Source organism: Colletes latitarsis, chromosome 6, assembly GCF_051014445.1.
Source record: "Colletes latitarsis isolate SP2378_abdomen chromosome 6, iyColLati1, whole genome shotgun sequence".
Taxonomy (NCBI): Eukaryota; Metazoa; Arthropoda; class Insecta; order Hymenoptera; family Colletidae; genus Colletes; species Colletes latitarsis.
Window position 1 is genome coordinate 26,931,978 of NC_135139.1, and position 25,237 is coordinate 26,957,214.

General features: G+C 42.3%; 2 protein-coding genes across 2 annotated transcripts; one reads left to right on the forward strand and one right to left on the reverse strand.

Annotated features, from left to right (window-relative positions):
- Positions 1-519: 519 nt before the first annotated feature.
- On the forward strand, positions 520-7,663 carry LOC143342574 (transmembrane channel-like protein). Its single transcript, XM_076766611.1, has 19 exons — positions 520-651; positions 744-874; positions 2,570-2,726; positions 2,801-2,975; positions 3,047-3,284; positions 3,360-3,548; positions 3,616-3,851; positions 3,917-4,108; positions 4,404-4,652; positions 4,736-4,805; positions 4,876-5,038; positions 5,116-5,757; positions 5,837-5,943; positions 6,027-6,322; positions 6,379-6,558; positions 6,686-6,806; positions 6,871-7,009; positions 7,086-7,194; positions 7,308-7,663. Exons 2-19 carry the CDS (start codon positions 758-760, stop codon positions 7,447-7,449), a joined length of 3,522 nt encoding a protein of 1,173 aa, XP_076622726.1. The 5' UTR covers positions 520-651; positions 744-757; the 3' UTR covers positions 7,450-7,663.
- Positions 7,539-24,141, reverse strand: LOC143342573 (uncharacterized). Its single transcript, XM_076766610.1, has 8 exons — positions 23,546-24,141; positions 18,297-18,621; positions 17,581-17,738; positions 16,533-16,713; positions 15,334-15,534; positions 9,314-9,480; positions 9,154-9,249; positions 7,539-9,063 (listed from the first exon to the last, which is right to left on the reverse strand). Exons 3-8 carry the CDS (start codon positions 17,704-17,706, stop codon positions 8,668-8,670), a joined length of 1,167 nt encoding a protein of 388 aa, XP_076622725.1. The 5' UTR covers positions 17,707-17,738; positions 18,297-18,621; positions 23,546-24,141; the 3' UTR covers positions 7,539-8,667.
- Positions 24,142-25,237: the final 1,096 nt, after the last annotated feature.

Here is a 25,237-nt window from a genome sequence, read left to right on the forward strand (position 1 = left end):
TTAATTGAGTTGTGCGAGTAAAACCTACTACCAGTCCCCATAAATAATTACATCTTTCAGGTCGATGGTGCATCCGGAACAGCAAATGGCGTGCAACCGAATGCGTGTTGTTGCCATCTCTTAGTCATTCATAAGGTAATCGAGTTACGAGCTTCATTATTCTGAAAGTATGCTCGCAGTTTTCTATCCTTGTGGCAACCAGTATACCATCGGACCGTGAAAGGACTGGAACAATTTTGTTTTTACACGACACGCGAGTAGACATTACTCATTCGTTCCGTGGAAGTTATGCTTGTGACTGCACCGTTACTCCCAATTTGTAATTAAAATTCTTTAAAGTTTATCCACGGTCAATTGTATAAATAAACGAATACTTAACACCGTACTTTTAGGTCGTAAAGGAAATTTAATTTTTTGTCACCAACAAGTGAGAAATTAATAGTGGACAAGTGGTGATATTTCAACAAACGGACAATTTCACGAATAAAATTCTTTTTCGATAATGAAGTCAATCGATGGCACGAAGATTGGAAGAAAGTAATTTCCCTGCAATTTCCGGAAACCGCAACTGGCTTCCGGCGGAGAAATTCGCGGTGGACTGAAATTAGAGTCAGCTTTTTATTTGAATAATAAATGACGAATAAAATCTCGGTACGACGCTTTTACATAAATTTCTATTTTAAATAAAATATTTAACAATTAATTATAAAACGGTTGGCACGAAAAGCAATTAATTGGAAAAGTCGGTAGGAAAAACATGGATAAAGAAAATGGAGATATTTCTGTGGAGACTGGGCACAAATCAGTGGAAAAGATTTCTGGGATTTTAAGGATGAACACAAGGGCGACATCGCCGTTGTTGTCCCTGCAACAGGTAACGTTTAATCAATTTTTTTAAACAATGAAATATTGACGGACGAGCGGAAAGACTTATGGGTGACCAATTAATTTTATTACGTTCTTTCTCGAGACTATAATCGTGATGAAGTTACTCTAACAAATTAATGTTTCTAGAACAGTTTGTCATTTTCAAAGAATCGACAACATCGCGTTCACGCCTTTTTTGTTGCATTTGTATTCGTTTACATAATCAACAAATGTATCGACGACAAAGGCTGGCATCGCGTGCAACGCAAAAAAACCGTGTTCGATGAATTTACAGATATAGGGTAATAACAGTATACTCGTCTGTAAAGTTTAATAATTATTACCATGATAAATATCATAAAAGTAGAAATGTCTCGTTTAAAGGCTTGTCAGATTTTGACGAGGGTGTGCCGTACGTACGAATAATAATGATAAACATTGCGTTTCGTGACGTTTTATCAATCAAGATTCGTGCTTTTAGAGGGTAGACTGTAAACAAAGACGGAATCGAGGGGGCGGGATTTTCGTGAGTTTCCAGAACTCGCGTGTAACACGATGGGAAAGTCTGGGAGTGAAATGATTACGTTGGAAGAGAAGGGTTGGGTCGCGTGAAAAATGCCAAGTGTCCGTGAACACGATGGCTTTGCTTCAGGGTGCGGCACGTCGCACGTAACATCCACCAGCGATCATTTTTATTCGAATAAAAAATAACCAACAATGGGAAATATTTCATTGTAAAATTGTCTTTTTTATTTTTATCCAACGAGTAACGGATAAACAGTTTATCGTTGCATCTTTGTTCGGTATTTTGATCTGTGGTATCCAATGCGGCTGGCCAACAAAATTACATATCAGAGAATAGAGAGATCATTGAACGTCGAATTAAAAATAAAAATTTCTTCGTCGTATAGTGTACCCTAGAAGAATTTCTAATTTCACCAGAACCTTTGAAAGAGTGTCTAGGTGAAATTCTTATCGCGATTCCAATGGTCGTTGTCCATAAAGTTGATTAGAGCATCGTTAGGAGGACCGTTTGTCGCGTAAGCTGGATGTCATCGATGTAATCGGATCGTAAAAGGAAGCAACTCTATTTACCGGTGATATACGACCGTTCGTGATTTCGAAGATTTGTGGTGTCGACGGATGTCCGAGATATCGAGTAGAACAAGCATTAAGGTCGACTTTATAGACGATACAGGCGCGGTTCCAGCAAGGGATGACCGTAGGTTGTCCCCTGTCGACACGATGGCAGTTCCTCCGAATCCATCGACGTTGACTCATCCACGATTTCTTCTTCTTCTTCTTCTTCTTCTGCTAATAACTTCACTCTTCTCAACAACTGCATATCCACACGATCAAACTTAAGGTACAGATATTTCTTCTTTCCTCTAATTCTCTTTCTCGTTTGAGGTAGTCTTCAACATCGCAAAATTGTCATTTTCACCTACTATATCGCCGCTTAAAAGCTACGTACTATGTATATTCTTCAACGTTTCTTAGACTACTTAAACGTTAGAAAAGCAGACTGCTCGTCCCTTCGATTAGTTACTTCGTTCGATAAGAAGCTTCGACTGGGTAATAAACGACTCGAACTGGAACTGTATTTTTGAAATCCAATCGCTGCCTTCTACGTGGCGTGACGATGGATGATCTACGAGGGAAATTCATGCAACTAATTGCCGGGCTTTGCCTCCGTGTGTAGGTGGAACCTTCCTCCCCGCAGCCGTCGGTCGACCGAGTGTCAGTTACGTTTGCCATCAGCGAAGACAACGACGACGACGACGATCGAAGAAACGTACAGGAAGACAACACGACCGACGTTGAAGAAGTCAACGACATGCAAAGGATATCCATAGCTGGTTCGTATCTGATAAATCATTAATACTTGGAATTCTGATTTCGGTGAATTGATCGAGAGTCTGATGGATTTCAGAAGAGGAAGAGGGCAACGAGAACGATTACTCAGAGTCGGCGTTCGCGATCATGCAACGACGAAGTTCCAGCCGACGGCAAAGCAGACGCAAACGACGCCCGTCGTCGCCATTCGGCGCCGAGTCTGAAGCCACGCTTCGTCGAAGATCCTCCGTCTATACTATCAGCTCCGGAGAGTTAGTATTTTATCAGACACCCTAATTTCTCGCGATGAATTTTAATTGAAATTCGAATGACACCTGTACAGAACTGCGATTTCGATAGAGGAAAGCGGGAGCCAGGAGCAGATATTCGAGAAGTTGAAACTGCACAAGGAAGTGTTGAGCGGAGTGAAACAACAACCCTGGCCTCTTCGTCGGAAGATCAGGCTCGTACGACAAGCGAAATCCTACATCAGAAAGCACGAGGGAGTCCTTCAAGAAAGATTGGCTCACACGCGAAGCACCAAAGACGCCATTGCACGCATCTCGTTATTCACTACGAAGGTAATCAGAGAAATATAGCCAAAAACACATTGATCCATGTGGATCGTAGGCTACTTATTCGCTGTTTGTTCGCAGAAATGGCAATATTGCAGAAGAGAAATGGTCAACCTTCAAACCTGGCTGATCCCGTGGGAGCTTCGAATCAAGGAAATAGAATCTCATTTCGGGTCCGCGGTTGCTTCCTACTTCACTTTCCTTCGGTGGTTGTTTTGGATCAATCTGGTTATGTCGGCCATCATTACGGCCTTCGTCGCGATTCCAGAGGTACTGTTTGCTCGTTGGAAGCCAGAAAGTGAAAACTTCCGATACTAACTGTGCCAAAATAACACAGGTGCTCACAGCAGACCCAGCCGCGGCAGGCGAAAGAAAGATCATGCTCAGAGAAGAGAAGATCAAATCGAAGCATCTGCTGACTCTGTGGGAGTTCGAGGGAATCCTAAAGTACTCTCCATTTTTCTACGGCTGGTACACCAATCAGGATTCCGAGACCGGTTATCGGCTACCTTTGGCCTACTTCGTCACGAATTTGGTCCTTTACATCTACAGCTTTGTCGCCATATTACGCAAGTAAATAAAAAAATCGTTAACCTAGCGAATCCCAGGGAATCTCGTTGATGCTGCGTAACTTCCAGAGTGGCAGAAAATTCTCGTCTGAGCAAACTCATCGAAAAGGAGGAGGAGTACGTGTTCTCGTGGAAGCTGTTCACAGGATGGGACTTCATGATCGGCAACCCCGAAACCGCCCACAATCGCGTGTCCAGCATCGTCATGGGATTCAAGGAGGCTCTGCTCGAGGAGGCTGAGAAGGAAAAGGACGAAAGGAAGTAAGATTAATTTACAAATTGATAAACACAATTGCAGTAGAGTCGTTGGGTGTTTAGAAATCTTGGAGCGAAATCACGACGAAACATTTCAATCATATAATATTGCACTATTTATTGTTGATCGAGGCTTCGTTAAAAAGTTATTAATTACAATAATTTTTGGCGAATACACATACCCCACAAATTAGTATCCTTGATTCTCGTCTTATTTTGGTCTCTAGAATCTCCCATTAAAATGTTTCCCAGGTATGACCGAACACCCTGTATATTTAAGTTCGTTGATCTTTTTTTACAGTTGGAAAATCATATTTATGAGAATTTTTGTGAACATATCGGTGATGTCGCTATTGGCATTGTCGGCGTGCGCGGTGATAGAAGTGGTCGCTCGTAGCGCCGAGGAACTGGAACAGAACGATTGGTGGCGACAGAACGAAATTACGGTGGTCACGTCCCTGATCAACTACTTCTTCCCGATATTCTTCGAGATATTGGGCCTGCTGGAAAGCTATCATCCCAGAAAGCAATTACGTTTGCAGCTTGCACGGTGAGTCGATCCAAATGTGATCGTTTCGTTGCCCTGCTATGGACATCCAGGAGCGTTGTCAAAATTCGAACGATTCGTTGCAGAATAATGGTTTTGAATTTATTGAATCTCTACTCTTTGATATTCGCATTGTTCGGCAAAATAAATTCAATGGTAAGTAATACGACGTAGCAATATATTTGTTTCTGAATTTAGATATTCGTTCGTAATGCTTGTATCGTAGAAAAAAGATCTGCAAGACCTACAGCCGACGACAACGAATTGCTCGTACAAGCCCATCGTGTGCAACAAAGAGTCGTCCAAGTCGAAACAAGTGGCTGCTCTTGTCTCCCTAAGTTTAATTTTGGCGAGCAACGGTACCGATCTACAACGAAACAATAAAACGAGTACGTCTCGAGGAATTTTAGTTACAGTTACGGTTCTCGATTAAACGTAAATTCACTCTGAATGTCTGTCGATTCAGCGTCGCCGCCATATTCGATGCTGCCCAACGATTTCTACTTAAATCCGATTATGGATGAGAAGACGCTAGAAGAGATATACAATATCGGCGATTATTATGAGAATTACGACGGATACGGCCTGGAAGGAAACGAAACCGCACAGTTTTCGACCGAGAAAGTGTTGGAAAATAATTCTACGTTTACGAAACACGAACTACACGATACAACCATCTTTTCTACCGATGATCATTTCATAGAGACTTCTGTTAGCGAATCGAGTGAACAAACCAGCGATACCTCGTTATCTAGTATGAACTTTTACGAGACCACGACTCACGATGAACTAACTGAGACGACAATTAATGGTACGAGTATCGCAAACACCGTTAACGAAGATCTTATCGCTTCTTCCATTATGGGCATATCGACTTCTTCAACGGCCACTGAAACGGTCGACGAATATTCAGTAACCACGGAACGAACCAACACCGAACCGCCAGTAATTACAACCATGTTCACCGGAAAACCTAGCGCAGAAACGACGGACAAAACAGCTACCGGCTCTTCGACATCGTCCAACGAACATGTGATTCCACTCGAAAAGAAAGACTACGTTGTAAAGTGCTTCGAACAAGTTTGCACGACAACCACGCAAGATACAAGTATATCCTTATTTATTGACCTAGAAATTGTTTTCTCATCCCCTAGAATGGTTCCAATTATACATACAATATTTTACAGTTGCCTCGTCAAAGGTACTGGATCTAAAAACTAGGAAGAAGCTTCGTCGTTTGTGCTGGGAGACGATGTTCGGGCAGGAGCTTGCTAAACTGACCGTCATGGACCTGGTAAATTAAAATTACAAAAATTATTCGATGACTTTAATGATAAAATCGAAAATGTAGTTTTCGATTGATCTGGAAATTTTCAGGTATTCACTATAGTATCCACGCTCGGCATAGACTTCTTCAGGGCGGTCTTTATTCGTTACATGAACGATTTCTGGTGCTGGGACCTGGAGAAACAATTCCCTCAATATGGCGACTTTAAAATAGCGGAGAATATACTCCACCTGGTGAACAATCAAGGGATGATTTGGATGGGGATGTTCTTCAGTCCTGGTTTAACGACACTGAACCTTCTAAAGCTTGGTATTCTCATGTATTTGCGATCGTGGGCTGTTCTCACTTGCAACGTGCCACATGAAGTGATTTTTCGAGCCTCCAGGTAACTAATCTTCAAACTATTATATCGTTTTATTTTATTTTATTAATATTTTACAGATCCAACAACTTTTACTTCGCTCTGTTGCTGACTATGCTGTTACTGTGCGTGTTGCCCGTCGGTTATGCGATCGTTTGGGTGGAACCGTCGTGGCATTGTGGCCCGTTTTCCGGTTACAAGAAAATTTACCATCTGGCTACGAAACAGCTCACGGATTCCCTTCCGGAAACGATTCAGAGGTATTGCCAGACCAAACCCCTCGAATTGTTCACGAAAATGAAACTTTGTTCTTGTATAATTGGAAACAGCCTCGTTAAAATTCAAGAGTCTCGTCTAAATTTATTTTCTTCGACGTCTCTGTTTCAGGTGTCTCGATTACATAGCTTCGCCAGGTATCGTGATTCCATTGATCCTTCTGATGACTCTAATCATTTATTATATGGTGTCTCTTACAAAGTCGTTAAGGGAGGCTAACAACGATTTAAAGGTGAAGCGAGTAAAATGTTATTAATCAATTAGAACTACCACGAACATTTTCTGTCCTTTTTCAGATACAATTGCGCCACGAGCGCACAGAGGAGCGACGGAAACTGTTTAAAATTGTAAAAAGAGAAGGACTGGTCGATTCGTCTGTCATCAAATGGAAAAAAATGTTACCCGCTTTGTCCAAAAAGTCCAGATCCTCAAAAGGTTACTAAATTACAGTTCATTAGTTCTAGCAAACGAGCGGCTTAACTGTTCTTCTACAAGGTTGGGTAACTTGCAGCTGAACCGGAAATCGAGGCTGCCGAACTAACGGACGTGGAGGAGGACCCGTTTCCACCTGCTTCCGAAAATAATTACAAAGGCAGTGGATCAACCAGTGGACGAATAAGGTAATTTATCGTTAACTTATAGCTCAGAGGCGGATCCAGAAGGCTTATAAGATCTGAAATCATCTTGTTATTATCTTCCACATTGTGAAACATGGTAACTGGTGTAAAAACAGGTTGACAAAGGTTCTTTGTGATTCGTGGGAGTCACAGTCCAGTGACTGTGCCGTGATACCGGAGATTCGCATAAACGAAGTGGAGGGAAAATCGGAAGATCAGGCCCGCTCAATTTCTACGGAAAATCGTGATTCAAGATGAACAGAATAAAAATATTGGTAAGAAGACATTGGAGCGGTCTCGTTTCCTTTCATCCTTAAGGTTTATAATACTGAAGTTGTTTTTATTCGTTTCTTTACATTCGGTTTCGACAAGGCGGTCTTCGGTCGAACGTTTTTACGCTATCGTATAATTTATCGATCGAAAGAGTCTTACAACTAGCTTCTTACGCGATACTCGCGTTGAGGTATAAAATCCAAGACAGATTTCCCGACGCTCCACGGTAAAGTTAAAAATCTTTCACTCCGTCTTATAGTTTTCCTTTTACTCCACGAACACGTACACGTACGGACACACACTCGCGAGACATTTATCAATTACACCTAAAATACTGACGACCCACGTGGAAATCGATCGCACGCGGAGTGACCCGTTATCCGTTTAATTATTATCTTCGTTCGGGGCTATAATTTTCTATTTGCTACGGAAGAAAATCATTTTCGGTAATCTGTTTAAACTAGTTCTGCCTCGTGTAAATATTTCTCGACGATAAAATGACAAATTTACTTCCGTCTAAACCAAATAGAATTTAATGATATGTACCCGCGTTCACGCTTCATACTTGAATCGCGTAGACGAAACTTTGGTTTGTCCAGTAATTGTAATATTGTAAACGTTCGTCGACACTGTACTGTACTGTACCACTGTGCATTCACGTGTCGTTAAATGCAAGGTTTGATCGTAGCCACAAAAACCCTAAAATCTTATCATCTACTTAACGATGTGCATCGTTCACGGTACAATAAATATTAAGAACACATTACGACGATTAACGTAAACGATCAACGACTCGTTTCGTTCTTGAAAATCCGTTGATCGGTACGTTATTCGGTTCACTAATTGTTTTTGGTCTTGTTCCGATCTCTAACCTACCTCACGGTCGTTCTTCGACGAACGTCAAATACACGATTTATCGACTCTGTCCTAATAAGTGTTTTAACGGATCGGGGATCTTTTGAATCCAAAGTTGAGAAGCAATTCTCCCATTTCGAAGATTTACACCGAAATCCTGGTAACGCACGATGCTGTATTTTCGATAGTTGGACTCGTTGCAAAATTCGATAAGACTCGTTATTGTCGTTTGAGTAATCTATTGTCGCTGAGGTACCAGTAATCGTGGAGCTAAAACGCTCCGTCGTTCATCGTTAACGAAGAGTACCGAAGATAAGAGGTATCCTCGTCCGTGTCTTGATAAAATTGTCATCGTTCGTTCAGATTCGGATTGTATATGGGCCTGCCGGTGAGAAAGTTGTGACCAGTTCTCACTTGCATGTACTTGGGCCTTTTGTTCCTGGTGCTCCAGTGAAGGTACGTGTACCAACCGGCTAGAAAAGCACCGAATGCGTTGCAGGTGCAAGAGAAGATCAAAAGAATCGTCAAGATGCTCTCGACCTCCGGACAGTTCAAGTCCATGTATTTGACCGCCGTTTCGGTGGAATTTGTCGCGCCTTCGGGCGATCTGCAGACGCAAGTGACGCTTGGCAGGCGTGCAGGGTTGCATTCCAATCCCATCAGGCGCATCAGGTGCATCGCCGAGAACACGCATGCGATGGAACAGGTCACCGTTGCCAAAGTCGCCAGGAACACACTGAGCACCTGTTTGAACAAACAAAACGACTTATTTACAGTTGAAGAGTTGTTAGAAATAAGAGGGTTGGAAATATTTAAAAGCCCGACTTTGGTTACCTTGGTCGACGAGAGGCAGAATCCAGGACTCATGCCTGGATACTCTTTCTTGAAGCAGCACAGCAAGCAAATTCCAAAGCTGCCCGAAAGCAACAACTGCGAACAGAGAGATAAAAGTGAGCGATCCGCTGGCTGATTTCCTGCGGAGATCTCGACTCACCGGCATTCCGCTCCAGTAAGGATTATCCGCGACGGGTAGATGAGGTGCCCAGAGTAGCAACCATAACGATAACGATGTCACTGCGACGCCGATGATCGTTTGTAGCGCGGCCAAGCACCGTCCCAGTCGCCAATGATAAACTAACGGCGGTAGAAATTTCTGTGGTCCTGCAAAACAAAATATTCTTAAAAATAAATTAGGAATAAAATTTGCATTTCGGTCGAAACGATCAAGATAGATGAATGAAATTAAAAAGGCATAGTTTTTGTTACTCTCGTCCATTCCTGGCCACACTGAACAGAGTATGTATTTATTGCGTCTACGTGGTAATCTCGCGAGGGATATGGCGAGGCGATTTTCTCCGGAGGCTGCCATGCCTCTTCTTTCGCGTATGAAGCTATCGGTCTATGTATCTCGTCGTTTGCGACACACATTTTCCCATAGCGAAGCAACGATTAACGGTCGATACGCGACGGATTCCGAGAAACGAATGTAGGGCCGAAAGAAAGGAGAGTTTCCGATCGAAACGGCCTCGCTGTCCCTCCTTACAAGGTATCTTAACCGGACGATCGAACGTCGTGCCGTCCTTGCCATATCGAACTGTCAGGAAACTCGCCCACTAGGTCCGTTTACACAAGATTTGCAACGGCTGTTCCTCAAGACTTGGAAAGAAACGAAGGGAAGGGAACGAAAAATATGAAAACGCGACGTCAACGCTCGCCCACTGTGCCCCGACCGGTGATAATACCAATGTGGATCGGATTTCATTAGAGATCTTGCGAGATAGGTGAGAGGAACGATCGAGGACATCCGTAAGAATTTATGTGATGTTTCGACCAAGTTGATCGACGTTCTCCTCTCCGCGAAACCTACTTTTTACATAATAGTGCTTTTGGGAGAATGTTTCAGAGAAGATATCAGTGGAATAACTGACACTGTATTTCTTCGATTTTGATAGCGACATTCAGGCTTGTAACCAGAGAAAAGACTAGGATCGTGTCCAGAATAACCTGCGGAATGTATCAACCCGGTCGTGTGACTGTTTCTTGTGCATTCTTCCGCTTTCACTGCTAACGTATTCGAGGCTCGTCGGTGAAACAAATTCCTAGAAGGATGCTGGAAAAGGCTGGCCACGAAAAGAGGGGCAAATAATCCTCGGAAATAATTCCTTGCGGCTTAAGGCCGCGATGGAAGTTGGCAGAGGTCCATGCCACCGAGAGAGAATAATGATCGCGATGATCTCCGGCGTGGAGAATAGCGAACCGCAGTAAATCCTCGTTCACTGACCAGTGGATAATGACAGAGCGTAACCGAGATAACCCGCAGAGGGGCTTTCCGCGTATGCCACCTCTAATATCGTCTGCGACCAGTTGGAGACTTTAACGAAAGCACAAACAGGATTTCTTCCATCGTTTCGACGTCTGTATTAACTGACAAGGATACTTGCACGCGACGAACCTCGACGAAAGGATTTTCCCCTTTGTCTCAGCGAGATTTCACGGTACTGTCTTCTACGCTGCGCCATTGGTAACATTATCGTAGAATTTAAAAACAAAATGGGAAATATCACGGTGTCCTGGCTGTCGTTGAAATATTTATAACATAAACGGCGTAGGAACGGCGCAATGGCCTCCACTTTAGGTAGAATCTAAAAGTCTAATGATCGCATTGTGTTACGACGAAAGGTTCGCGTTTGGAAGTCGTAACCTTCCAGATTGCACTTAACGGGGTGCATAATGCTTTCTTTGGAAGGAAATTCTTTCACCTTCGCAGGATATTACTCGACGCGGGCGGCATATTGACGCGCGCAGATCGTCGACCGACGAACGCGTCGCGGCGAGAAGGAAATATGAAGTTTACGATGAAGAAAAAGGCGACGCTGCATTCTCGTTCGCCGTACCGCAATCGATACGGGTTCTCTTTTGCGCGAGGGTTGCATACAAAACGAGTCCTAACTGTATAGAATCTAGACGGAAGAATAGGCACGGAGAAGAATTGACCCTCCTCGATCCTCGCCGCTCCAGATGATACGGATCTACGATCAGGTTTTAACGTGCAAATATTTACTAGTTCTCGACCCTTTCACGACGGACATTTTCTATTAAAAAAAGCAATACTTTTGAATTCGAGTACGAAGAAGACAAGTATTGTTGGATATTTTGCTTGGAATTTTTCGTAAAATGCAAGTCTACGGAAGGCGAGCAGGTTATCGGTTTTTTGTTCGAGAAACGGTTCGCACGATGCAAGATTGTGGAACGTGAATGTGTGTCGTTCCCATTGTAAGGCCGCCTTTCGCGCACGCGCGCGCGCGCGTGTGTGTGTGTGTTCATTACAAGAGAAGAGAATGCCACTGCAGCCAGGACACTGCATGCAAGGGTCAGGTAAAAATCATGACCAGCTTCTCGCTGCAACGAAAGACATCTATCGCATCTAGGAATGATAGGAATCCTTCCACCTCTCCGAAAACTCTGCGAATCCCACCTTTCGATCGAAGAAAGTTTATGCGTCGATGCGTCAAAGCGTGTGACGATCTTCGAACGAGACGGAAACGCATATTTGCATACTACGTGTACCAAGACTGAATTCTTGAAATCCTTAGTTTAAAATAATTTCCACTGAACATGCAAATACAAACATTTACGTTCGCTGAGACTATCTCGGAAAGTTTCCACGCAATTTTATCTACGAGCGTGCAATACGAATTACGAATTTTCACAATCGAGAAGAATATTAAATCAGATACAATGACGACATATTAAATATCGATAAAGGAGTGTCTTATCGAATCAGAGTGCGTTTTGCAACGGTTCGTTACCGTCGACGAATTCGTTGCAAACTCGACCTAATCGCGTAAACCAAACGTGGAAACGTACATACACTGGGTGGTACGTTTTCATTATCCGTCGGCCTCGATACATGTATAATGACTTGCGTAAGAAGAAACACGGCAGTTGTGTAACCGCATTACAGAGAATTGCTGTCGCCCACTGTACTTCCGATCTCTTGAAAATCCTTAACCTCCTCGGATCTCAATGCACACGAACGCGTACGTTAACCCTTTGCACCAGATTTAAAAAACTTTCGTGCAACAAATTTGGTACTAAGGTGCTATTCGTGCTATTCGATAACAAAATTAATTTACTATCAAACAGTGCTTAATAAAGTCCAGAGTCCATTCCATATTTATTTCTGCGCATTGCTTTAACAAAAAGACAAATTTAAACACGTGGCACCTTATCAACGGTGGCATGTAGGACAACGTTTAGATAAACATTTCCGTCGTGTTCCGTCGTGTTCCGTCGTGGCTCATTTAACTCGTTAAAATACCGAGTGCGCGAAATATTTGTGCGATTTAAACGAACATTGTAATAAATTCGTTAGGACATTGTAGCAGTATGGAAACTTTTTTAACGCAAAGTTTATTCGCGATCTTTATTCGCGGCAGACTTTTATCGATGTCCGAGCCTCCAGTATCGTTTATTTTCCGTGCACCCAGTCGTCTGTCAATTCGAAAAGTTTGTCTGGAAATAGAATCTGACGAGCGGGGACGGGCCGAAACGAGGATTTACCACTTGGAAGTAAAACGGACTTGATGCTTCTATCTCGTTCTTTTCGAGCCTTCGTAACGCGCACGTGCCATTCACGTGGCACTTGAAAGAGGAAAAACGTGTCAATATAATTAACCAAGTCGGCTATTGGAAAAAAATCACGGTCTGTATCTGATACGGAACTTGCATTCGGAGATGGGCACAATTTTACTTTCGATAAGCAGCCAAATATTCGTCATACCTTTTTACGGTAACAGATCGAGGTTGAACGATCAATGACCAATTTGCATAACCAAGGTTCTATCGTGTTTTACTTTTACCCTAGCCTGACGTCAGAAGTCGAACGAAATCATGTTTGCGCGGAAATTTTTTTTCGCGAAACAAGCATGACGATGCAATGTTGCAACCATACTTTTGTAGGTGAACATGACTCCGGTAATGACTGGTTTGGAATTTTTCTGAAAACTATATTACGGAAGTATGGACATAATTGTTTATTATCGCCGGACGGGATACGAAATCGAAGCGTGTGATAAATACGAAGGCGTCGCGAACGTGTGCAGTCTAAAGAGATCACACGATGTATTTCCGGCTTGCTACTTCCGCTATTCAGAGAGAACCATGTGTAACCACTTTAAAGCGAGTAGGTACGGTGGCCAACAGACCAAGAAGCGTACACCACTTAGAGTTATATACCTGTCTCCCGGAGCTATGATTTTATTAAGACAATCTATTATATTTGTTAACCCCTCGCCATTTTTGCTGCATATATTTTTATTGAAACTTTATTTAATTTTAGACTTGGCTTTGGCACGATCCTATCAATAATACCGGTTCAAATCTCTGCATTATTAGAAACAGGCATAATTCGTCCCTGAGGAGGTTAAGGTTATCCACCTCGACGAGGAAAACGAGATCGCCTAACGAAAAATCCTGACTCGTTCGGTTGGATATTATGTTTTACGAGAGATAACAGGCTTCGCTGTAACGAAACAAAGAGCTCTGCACGCTTTCGTGTATCCTAAAGCTTTCGAGTATAATCTTTCAGATTACCTTGCAGCGACCTCGACGTCGCTATTTTGCCGTAACGACGCGTCGAGATCGTTGCCACAAATGCACGGTGAAATTACAAGAGCACACATAACACGGCAACAAGCTAATGGCGGCGAGATCACTGAAAAGAACTCGTGAAAAATTGACCTGTTCTGGGCAGGCGGCATTCCGGCGAACATTTATTACCCGACCTGCCAGACACCTGCCACGGTCGGGTCGGTCTTTCGATCTGTCCTTGGAGAGAAGTCGACGATTCCTCGCGATCGACCTCCAAGATCGATTCGATAGTGTCGTTAAATCCATCGATTAAAACAGTGGTGCACAAACGCTTTTGTTATCGAATCCAAGCGACAATATATTTGTTTGTAATGTTTTTAACAGTGAACTTGTGCCTGGAGCTGATTTCTATCGGCTTGTTGGGATCAAAGAAGCAGCACTCGAGAGCCTGGTATTGTTAAAAAATCAGAGCACTATCGGAGCACAGTGATTTCATAAACACGAGACTTCTGAGGAGGAACTAGGAGACACGAGTATATGTATGATCGAACTCCAAGGACTTTGGATTTCGAAACGTTCTCCCGAATCTAAATTTTTAATGCACCTGAATTTCATAAAAGTAGAAAAACTCGGGGAACCTATTCGAGGTTTTGCGCGCATGTTGTACGCGATATAAATTATTAATGATTTACAGAAACATTGTTACTTTTCCTGCTCGCAAGAATGTTCATCGCACCGTGAAAGGCCGTTCGGTGACATTCGAGCTTCGATGACGTATCCGTTCCGATCTCTGATTTCGTTAATCAACAAGTATCGCGCCCGTCTTACCTAACGGGTAGCAAAAAATTTACGGTTACGTCGCGACCAGGACGCTAACGATAAACAATTTTAACAAACAGTGTACGGTTGCTTTCTCGGTGAGACACAATCACGCACAGGTTTCGAGAAACTATTGTTCGAACCTTGAAAGAACGCTTTCAAAGTATCTAATCTGGTTCTAATACGCACGATGAAAGTTTTCAAAGATCCAACGCGAGATATCCTTCATCTCGATAGATATTCCGGTCGAGTAAATCCGAGGTGTTAACTTTTCGCGAATTTAGTCAGCACACGGTATCAGAGTCAGTTGAAATAGAATTTTCAATAGAGACTGTGGGATTAAAATAATATTTCTATACATGATTCGAACGAAGCCTGAACGTTGCTTTATTTTCTATTTCTATGGCACTGGTAAACGATGCATTTATATTAAAGTTAGGAATAAACGGATTCTTGTACGACTAAAGTAGGGTTTGAAAAAGGTGGTCGGGATAATTATGCAAGGTTCTGTGTATAGCAACTTGGATGAAAATACTCAGAAGGGCAAGTAAGACTAACGAGGCGGTTATTTACGAGGCAGGTAAAGAAAGTGGTTCTACTTACGATGGCCGCTACGATGCAGAACGATCATCCTGCTGTGCCTGAGGGAATTCCTCGTAGGTGTGTGTCGACCAGCAATTTGCGAGGCCGCCAGATTAACGGGAACCGTGGTTGACAAACAATTGGCCATCGACGGGGCTCGGCCTAGTTCCTTGTCCTTCTCGAGCCGATAGATTCTACCGATGTTACCCGTCGACACTGCACCTGTCGGCGCAAACAACGACAGCCATTGCTAAAAGAGCCAACAATGAACCGTAGTAGCCTCCTGGTGAAGAAAGTTCCCGACCATTGCAAAACCACGCAGAGTGCGCGCCAATTGACACTTTTCACTTTCAATTTATATTTCGTAAACGCTGTTATAGTTGGAAAGTTCGCGCGCGAAATTTTCTGTATAGCTTTGTTTTGCTAGGATGTTCGCGCGAATTCGCTATTGCACGAGCAAAATGAAATTCGAGAAAGTCTGCTCGAATAACAGCGCTGGCTATAGCGACGACCGAATTTCACCCGCGACCGTTCTATTTTCAGATCGACTTTCCTAGGATAGTTCGGTGGCTCGTCCAATTTTGTCCCGCGCCAACGATCGTGCTCTGCTTGTCTCGATCAACGACGTTAAGCAGATGAGAAAAAAGAAAAAAAGCGTTCGAGAATCTACGACCGGTACGATATTCGTTTTGAAATTCCTCGGCTACCAACGAGAAAACTCGACCATCGCCGTCCTCGACTACACGCGAAATTGCAATAAAAAGATCGGACAACCTGTTGGAACCACGAACAAGCTGCGTTTTTGTTCTTTTTAGTTGTTCAGATCGGCTTAACAAGTGTCACTGATATATTGTCAGAGGCTCAACCGTCCATGAAACGCGAAATTAGTTGGATTTTTCAAATAATCTACCTAATTCGTACCATTATTCTTCACGGTTCGTTATTTACACGACCAAAAAATTTACTTAATTTTCAACGGTGCACCTTTTTTCTCGCTATTTCGCGTTTAACCGAAGGTTGCATCCCTTAATGCGTCCATCCTTTTAAACCTTATTGCCCCAACGTGGTTCGTGTTTCTAGAAAATTACCGACCCTTTCTCTATAATTATATACCGAAGCTTGGTATGTCACCCTGGTAGGATTAGGGTTAATAGAAAATAAATATCGAACCCAAAGACATCAGTTAATTAAAAAATAAATGAAAATTTTGTTCAACTTACCGGTAACTTTAGCACTATGGATCTTTGACACGTTACCAGCGCTGACTGCGTTGCTGACTCTATTGTTATTATTGTTGTTATTGGCCGCGGCCATCGACGTGCTGATATCGTTGTCGCGGACCTGACTCAAATTGTCAGCGCTTAAAGCGGAAGTCACGCAAGGTGTCACCATGGGCACGTCCTGAACAGTCGAATAGAAAAATATACAGATCGCTTTAGATGGATCGGACTTAACGGTTTAAAATAACGGATATTGATTTCGGAATTTTAATTTAAAAAAGAAAGCCTGTTCTAGCCGCGACTGTAAAACAATTTTTGGAGAAATTCATTCTCAATTAGAGAAAGAAACTCTTTTTATCCGAGACGCCTAGATTTATAACTTGGTCGTGCACTAATTAAGGAAAAAGCAAAATTATAGTACTAAATAGAAATGATTTATGAATGAAAGTGCCTTCGTTTGGACGTATAGAATTTTCTCTCGTTTAGAGACTCGGTGTAATGTAGCAAAAGCCGTAAAATAACGTTTTAATGTATACATTTTTAATTAAAGAATAGAAATAAAAAAAAGAAAGCAACATTATGGTACTAAATAATGGTTATTTATGAATGAAAGTGCCGCCATTTCTATACAAATTTCACTCGATTATGAATCATGGTTTACGACATTTCCGATACGCTAACTGTTGCGGTTTCACTCTCGTTTTTCACTCGACTAAATTCGTGGCCAGACTACCAATAAAACGAGTCCACAGAGTCGATTATGCGCGTTTGATCCGTAAACGATCTACTTCCATATATTATCTTACGAGAACTTGAATGAATACTATCGCGACCGTCGTAGAAATAATATAAGGCATTGAACAGCGATCAAACTTGTATGCACTAAACGTGAAGTGAAATTTTATTTAAGAATTTCGATCCTGATTATTATCGAACAAATAATGCGTAAAGAGTCGTTCATCTTGCATACACGCGATCGGTTTGCATATTGTCTCGGTGACAAGTTGAGAATGTAAACAACGACACGTGACACGAAACGATCCCTCACCTTAAAATTATCGTAAAAGCTGACAGGACGGCTCCTTGGCGCGTACTGAATCTCCTCGTCCGGTTGCATCGTGCTACCACCGTATGTGCCAGAGCATAAGGGCTGCGCGCGCACCTCACCCGGCATCCTGCACTTATTCCTTTTTCCACTTCCGGCGGCTGCGAATTTACGACGCGAATCGTAAAAAATTCTTTCCATGTTCGCAAGGGCCCATCCCCATTCTTTCAACGTCGAAGCTTTCTTTTGTCAAACATTTGCGAATACATATACCTGCTCTTATAAAAACTGATTATAAAACAATTATTACTTAACGAGGGAAAATATTTCTCGAGTCTTTGACATTGACGTTTTAAAACCGATTTCGTTTTATCGATAATACTAATGGAAAAAAACAGCCGCGGGCAAGTCGAAGTCGTAGCCTTCGTCAGTGCGTTGTATACATTAGCATCTGAATGCATATTATTTATTTATAGCGGCTCGTTGGAATTCTTCGAAAAAATGAACGGACGAAGGATCTTTCTACAAGAGTTAGCCAACGAATAAATTAAAAAGTAAATCGATGACAGAAATTGAAACTTGACCCGAATTACAAAATCTAAAAACGCTTCGAACTAATTGAAAGTATTCGAATGGTTCGTACCCTGGCTCCAAGAGCCACCCCTGATCTTTGGCACAACGGCTCGTGGTGTAGTAGAGTTAAAATCTAACATTTGTACCTGAATACCCTGTGTCAGCTCATATCGAGATTTCGTTTCACGGCCAGAGAAACCACGTTGCTCTTCGATCGCAAATCTTCAACTTCCCGGAAGCACACCTGCGCGTTGCACGATCCTCGAGCTGCGTATGACTCACGAAACCGATTCCACGGACAACTTGACGAGGAAATTTCTCTTAATCTCCTCCGACGTATCGTAAGTCACGCGTCGGATTCCTCGTTGTCCCGGGATGAGAAAGAATCGCCGTGATCAGCGTTCGTCGATTTCTCCGATGCTCTGTCCACGTGACCAGCCACGTGTCCGTCATCCAGCACCCCGTAAACCTCTGAAAAATTTAGCGAAATCGTCAACCAGGGAATATACGTATCGGTTTCCGTTGCAGACGATTTGTATCAATTACTCGGGATAACCGAATAACCAATAAAACCAACCTACGGCAATTTATTGAATTTCTATTCTCTTCCTTCTTCAAACCATTACTAAAAAAGTGATTGAACGGATGGGAGGCTAAATATGAAACATGAATTTCGATTAAGGAATATCGAGTAGGCAACGTATTAAACAAATCTTTAATACATTTTATTCGAAGGAAAAAGTTCCAGACTGTTGCATGGAAACTTTTTGATCCATCGTGTGCATACGGTTGATTTGATAGTGTGTGGCTGAAGGACGAGCGTGCCCGTAATGACAATGCTTTCTACGATACGGGAGGAACTCGATTTTCTGCATAACTTTCTTCGTGCATTATTATACGTACGGTCGTCTTGAACCCTTGAAACAGTAACGAAACGTGACTTCGTAACTGGATATTCGTCTACAGAACGTCGACGGTTTTAATTGACTAGACTCCTTGTTCCGCGAGGTCAAAGCTATCGAATCAACCGAGCGACGCTCGTAACGAGTACCGGGATTCCCACGGGAAAAACGCAATGTTTTTCTTAAGTCCAGAGGGCCTACCGGATTCCTCCCAAGATAACGTTTCCCGCGCAACGAGCTGTGACGAATCACGGTATTGTAATTTCAAATGAATCATAACTTTGCACGCGCTTTCCGCTTCGCTGGGACCAAGCGACTAACACCAACAATAAAAACGTAAATACGTAAATTGTCGTCGCAAACTTGCAATCTCTCGTAATCGTTTCGTTTTCATTATTATTTTCATTATACAACTGTGCAACCATTCTTTTATACGGTGAACGCGTACCGATAGAAATATTCATTATCGTATGAAATTAGTTGCTTTCCTTTAAAAAATAATCTTAAAGTTCACGTACATATATTGCAACGAACAACGAGCTTGAAAGAGGCTAACGATTAGAAACGCTAACTTTGAACTCTGACGAGGAGTAATTATACCTTATTAGAGACATAAGGTCTCCTACTGTATGGCTTTATATTCTTCTTATTACGCACCTCGCGTATAAATATGTAGATCATTTTTTTCGATATTATCCCCTGGCCCACAAGGCCCAAAATTTCACTATGGATCTTGTGAACTATGGAATTTGTGAAAAAATTCCTAGCCGAGGGTAAACTTGAGCGATTCAGCGCGGCCATAGACAGACGGAAAGAACTCTATCGCGTGGCATGTTAATTTATCTGGTAACGCGGTAACCTTTTTTTATCAACAGGATGCTCGGATAAAGTCTTTGGACGAGCCTATCGCACTGTACCATGTACTTAGTTTGTATCGCTGATACGGTAAAATATGGATGGATTTGCCAATAAAAGGACGTCAAGAAACTCGTTCGAACGCATTCCGAACGTTTTCGTGCACGCTGCGTAACGTCGTGCGAAAAACCTGTTCCAAATCGTCTGAATTTATGCATCGTCGTTCTACGTACAGTCCGGTCGTACAACATTTTCTTTCATAGAGAACGACTCACCGTCATTTTTGTACGTGCAGAAAGTTTTCGCTTATAGGGATCCTGATCCTTTTAACGCTCTGCCAATCCCAATTTCTATAATTTACTTGTTGTTCGTGAATAATTCTAGTACCAATACTGCTCGATATCGACGACGAAGGATGATTTTCGAATAAACGCTGACACCATTACGCAACAAAGGGTTAAGGTTTCCTAAGGTCGTGTCGGGGAATTTATCCATGTATCGTCGAAGCGTAGCTGCGTACCTCGTATTTTTCGTTCGATTGTGAACAGGGCTTTACTTTCACGATGCAAGATTCCAACTTAATACCGACCGGTATTGCGCAACTCGGTACGCAACGCAATGAAACCGTGGCGCGTTGGGGCTCTAACACAATGATGTGACCTATATACCTATGGTGTTCGGGTTACGGCTGGAAATAAGTCATTTCTCCATTAAGCCCCTTTATGCGGCGCTCACAGTCACGTCACCGTGACCAGGGGTTTACTGAACTCGACGGCATTCGTAAAAGTCCGGAATATTGTAAGCGTTCGATCGAATTTTAATCTCTTGGCCATAGTACATATTACGCGTTAGTCAGTAAACTGACGAACAAAAAAATTATTCGTAACGAAACTCGTTCGTTTCCACTTATTATCTACTTTGACATAATTATTATCATGCATTTTCTAGCGTGCCACGTAATCGTAATTATCAACAGCTTTGTGTCTTTTTTCTAAAAGTGCCGTGGCCCGATCATTCGCACGGTAAATTGTAGAGAACGAGATAAACGTATCGTATTCTATTTGTGAATTACGCGGTACCACAAATGTGTCTGCCAAAACGAAGTGTTGCCAACTATCAGGAGGATAAGGAATTCATAAAATTACATAACGTCGAACCAATTGCGAACATCTACTTGATTCAATTCAGTTTATTACTCAGAGTTGATTTTTAAACAGTAATCGTTAAATAGTAGCAATACGTGGAATAAAATAGCGACGTATTCGATATTTGAATTTGCCACGACGCGAAAAGGCAACCGTGAACAATGATAAATTGCATAGCATCGTGGTAATAATGTATTATTGTCGTTGCACGACCATTAATTACAGTGTACCGAGACAGAAGTCTCTTTACGACTTCTACACTGTCGTGTCTATGCGTAAATTATTAAATAAACATATTTACGTACGGCAGCGGAAAGCACAATTGTTTCGGACAAGTATAATTGAGAAATATCTGAATCGCGATCGTACGCAATGTTACATTAAACAAGTGGGGCAACCTGTTAGTCTCCGTAATATAATTGCATTAACATATACGGTAGGGCGGCCACGAACCATTCTACATATATTAGTTCGGTTTGTATGAAAAAAAAATTGCTCCCGTTCGTGTACACTTTCTGTTAAAATTATAAACCTTGACTACGTTTTAGAACTTACCATTTATACATAATAAAATATATAATAAATTCCACGACTCGTTTGAAACGTACGACGTTCGAAATATGGAGTCGTATAGTTGCACGGTCCTTAAATTCTATCGTGTGCGATTCTATGAATTTTACTCAATGATCTCATTAGAATTCAATAGATCGCGGATATAATTGATACGTGCGCGTAACGTTTCATGATTGGAATACAGCGTTCGTGATCTATGAATGGAATGACACTAGTATTTCCAGCGATGTATTCTACAGGCAAAAAATCTATCTACCTGGAGCTCGAAACAAACGAGGCCCACATATTCAATATTTCTTATATTTTCCTGTCCATGAAAATAATTCTTGGTGAGTTAGAAATTATGTAAAAACCTCCATCATTGTTATCTGCAACAACCTTGTGTCGGTTAGAGCGATAAAAATTCCTACATACATAATAAAGTTTCAATGAAAAAACTGCATTTATAAGATTATTCGATAGTCCCTAATTCTGTACGTGCAAAGAATATGGATCATCGTAGTAAGATCTATTGTACACACACTGGTATCACAGATAACGAACGACGCGAGCGTTCACGCAATCTGTAACGCAATTCGTAATTAAAAGAACCTTTCGTACAATTCTAACCACGTATGTATTTAGTTGTCGACTTGGATTTAGAAACTGATATTTTTCTATCCGAAGAGGACCACGTCTGCACACCGCATTATTCAAATTATCCGCGCAGGAATGATCGAAATTAGAATAATAAACAGGGCGGATACTTTGTTAAGTACTGTTTGCCAGCTTTAGAGACGCGATAAGCAAACGTTTGCCGATTACGGTACAATTTCGACGATGGCGACGAGCTAGCAGGTTTCACACGGTAAAAAGTGCAAGCGTTCCTAAACGATCGAAAACATTCCAGACACTTTTAAACGGCAATTCTCATTGTCAGCGCGAGAAACGTTCGGCACGTGCGACCTGCGGTTGTTCTAATTAAATTCTCCGGTTGCAAACCGTTCCCAGGGTTCATGAACGTGCGAAGCATTATCGAGCCTCAAAGAGTTATTGTGCGATTCATAAAATTCATTGACGTCTTTCATACGAGCCTCGAAAGGGGCAATATCGTCGGTGGTTTCTGAACGATCGCCACAAAGAGTAAATGGAATATTTTCTTCTCTCCCTGCCATCGGAGACGAACGGAATTTTCGTTCAACGAACGACGAATAACGAATTATTTGGTAATTTCAACGTTTTCAATTTAATTGGAATTATTTTTTTTTCTTATTTATAGTTGTAGTTATCTATAGTTGCTGTAAATTTGTTAAAAAGCAGCAGCTCGCAGTCACTAGTTCCTGGAGAGTCGCTAACGATCTATCGGCAAGAAAAGAGGCGCGAAAACCACGATCGAATTTCACGAACCGGTTTTCAGAGATCGATCCATCCATAACGATGAGCAAATGCATGAGAACTCAATCTGTGCGTGATCTAAGCTGATCTTTGTAAACGTATTACGAAAGCAGTTAAAAAGATCGATCCTGAAATGCTTGAAAGCGGGTTTCGCGAAACGCTCGATCGCCTCGAGATCTGTGGAGACATTGATAAATGGTATCGAATAATTAAAGTTTGTACCGTTTGACTTTACGCAATCGTTTAAAATACCACTTTCTTTCGGCGTACGTGTACGCTACGATCCATAAGCATTTGGCTCCAGCAATTTTCATAGGGGAGGAGGGAAAAAAGAGACTTGATTTTCGTCGGGGAGTGCAAGAAAGAGTATCGCGTATGCTAAAACGGTCGTTTACAACCGTGTACTTGTTCAGCAGATTACTGTGCCGGCGTTATCGCGAAAGCCAAATGCTTTTTTGATGACATTGTACAGATGTTGGCTCAACTCGTGCGTATACATATACCAGAATCGACGAAACGTTTATTCGAAATGATAAACATAAATACCTAAAGAACGAGTTATCCGGTAATTTTCATGGAAGCACGAAGATGGTTCGTCCCGTCGATTCCCGCGAAGATTTACCATTCAGGTCACGGCGAATGGTCGATGACGATTCAGGTAGAATTACGATGCAGATATCATACGAATTCACTAAGCAGCCAGTTATGTAATCTCGAAATCATAGTTCTTCTCGGTTTCTCGCGAATCGCAGTTAACCTCCTCGACGTCCACGATTCCGCGGAGAACCGAGTTACCGATTTTCGGGCAGAAATTCGTTCCGCGTGCGGTCGAAATCTAAATCCAAGACCGTCTAAATCGTTCACAGCGAGCACGTGGAACGGAAAACGCGCGAAGATGCTCGACGTGGACCGTTTCCCGCTGAAACTAAAGACCAACGACTCCCACCGATCGAATAAAACGGTGCCAAGCGACTTGGCCGCTGTCACGATGGCAATCGACGGTCTTCGGGTCTTGGAAACACCGCTAGAAACGTTCACTGAAATCGTCGTCGTTGTTGCACCAGATCGATCGACAGACAACGAAAATCCTCGCGGAATGAGACAGAACGCAACGTTGCTCCGCTGGAGTCGCGGTGACAACTGAAGTCTCCGGTTTCGCGCGTCCCGACGAGGCTCGCGAGACCCCTCGAAACCGTGTTCACGAAACTCGGGGCCCCAGGTGTCGACGGGCCCCACGTGTCAAACGCTTACACCAACGGAAATATTTTTTCCTTTCTTCCACGCTTTAACGCGTTCGCTGTCAGAGATGAAATCTTTGATTTCGCATAATCGTAAACTGCGTAAAATTTCTCTCGAGGCTCGAGAATCGATTATTTGCGAGTATTCGTATGCCACTTGAATATTATCGAAAGATTTGAAATTGAAATTATCGAAATATTCTGACGCCTACGGTGAATACAATTTTTTTCCTTGGCCGTAACTGAGAAAGGAAATAAAAAAAAACCGTACGGTTGATGGTAGAGCCGACGAAACGCATTATTTTTTGCTGAACTTGGTTGAAATTGCCTACAGGCATGCGAAACCGACACCCGATCGTTAATTGCAACGTGCAAGCAAGAAACGGTAATTTGATCGAAAATTAGTAGAGTGTGCAACTATATAAAAGTGGATGGTTTTAATTTTAATGCATTCTCGCCGCTCGATCGTGGAAAGTAAAAACGAAACGAATGCGAAAACGTGTAGGTATACTATACGCGTCGATCGATCGTCGGAGCTTTTTGCTCGAGGATCGACGATTTTTTCGGATTTGAGCACCACTGTTCCGTCACTTTCACATCGTCCGGTGTTTCAGAAGGAGACTCGATGAAGGAAGTTGTCATAGCGAGAAAAAGGGTGAAAGAAGAAGGGGAAATGCCTATCGGTTGACGTTTACCTTGAGCGATTTCTTGCTGACTTATTGCACCCCTTCCCCCCATCCCCACTTCTTCTACCGACTTTACGAGATCGCGTCAGCGTATCGCAAAAAAGATACAATTTCAACAAACTCGGATTTTGAAATGTGCCTCGAGACTCTGGAGAAGGTTCCGAGACTTTATTTTAAAAAATGTAATTATTCTACTTTCCAAAGTAGTACATTGTTCTTAAAAAGAAACAAAAACAAATAAAATAAATAGCAAGTATATGTATAGTATGAGGTATACGATAAATTATCGTCGTTACTATCATTGGATTCACCAT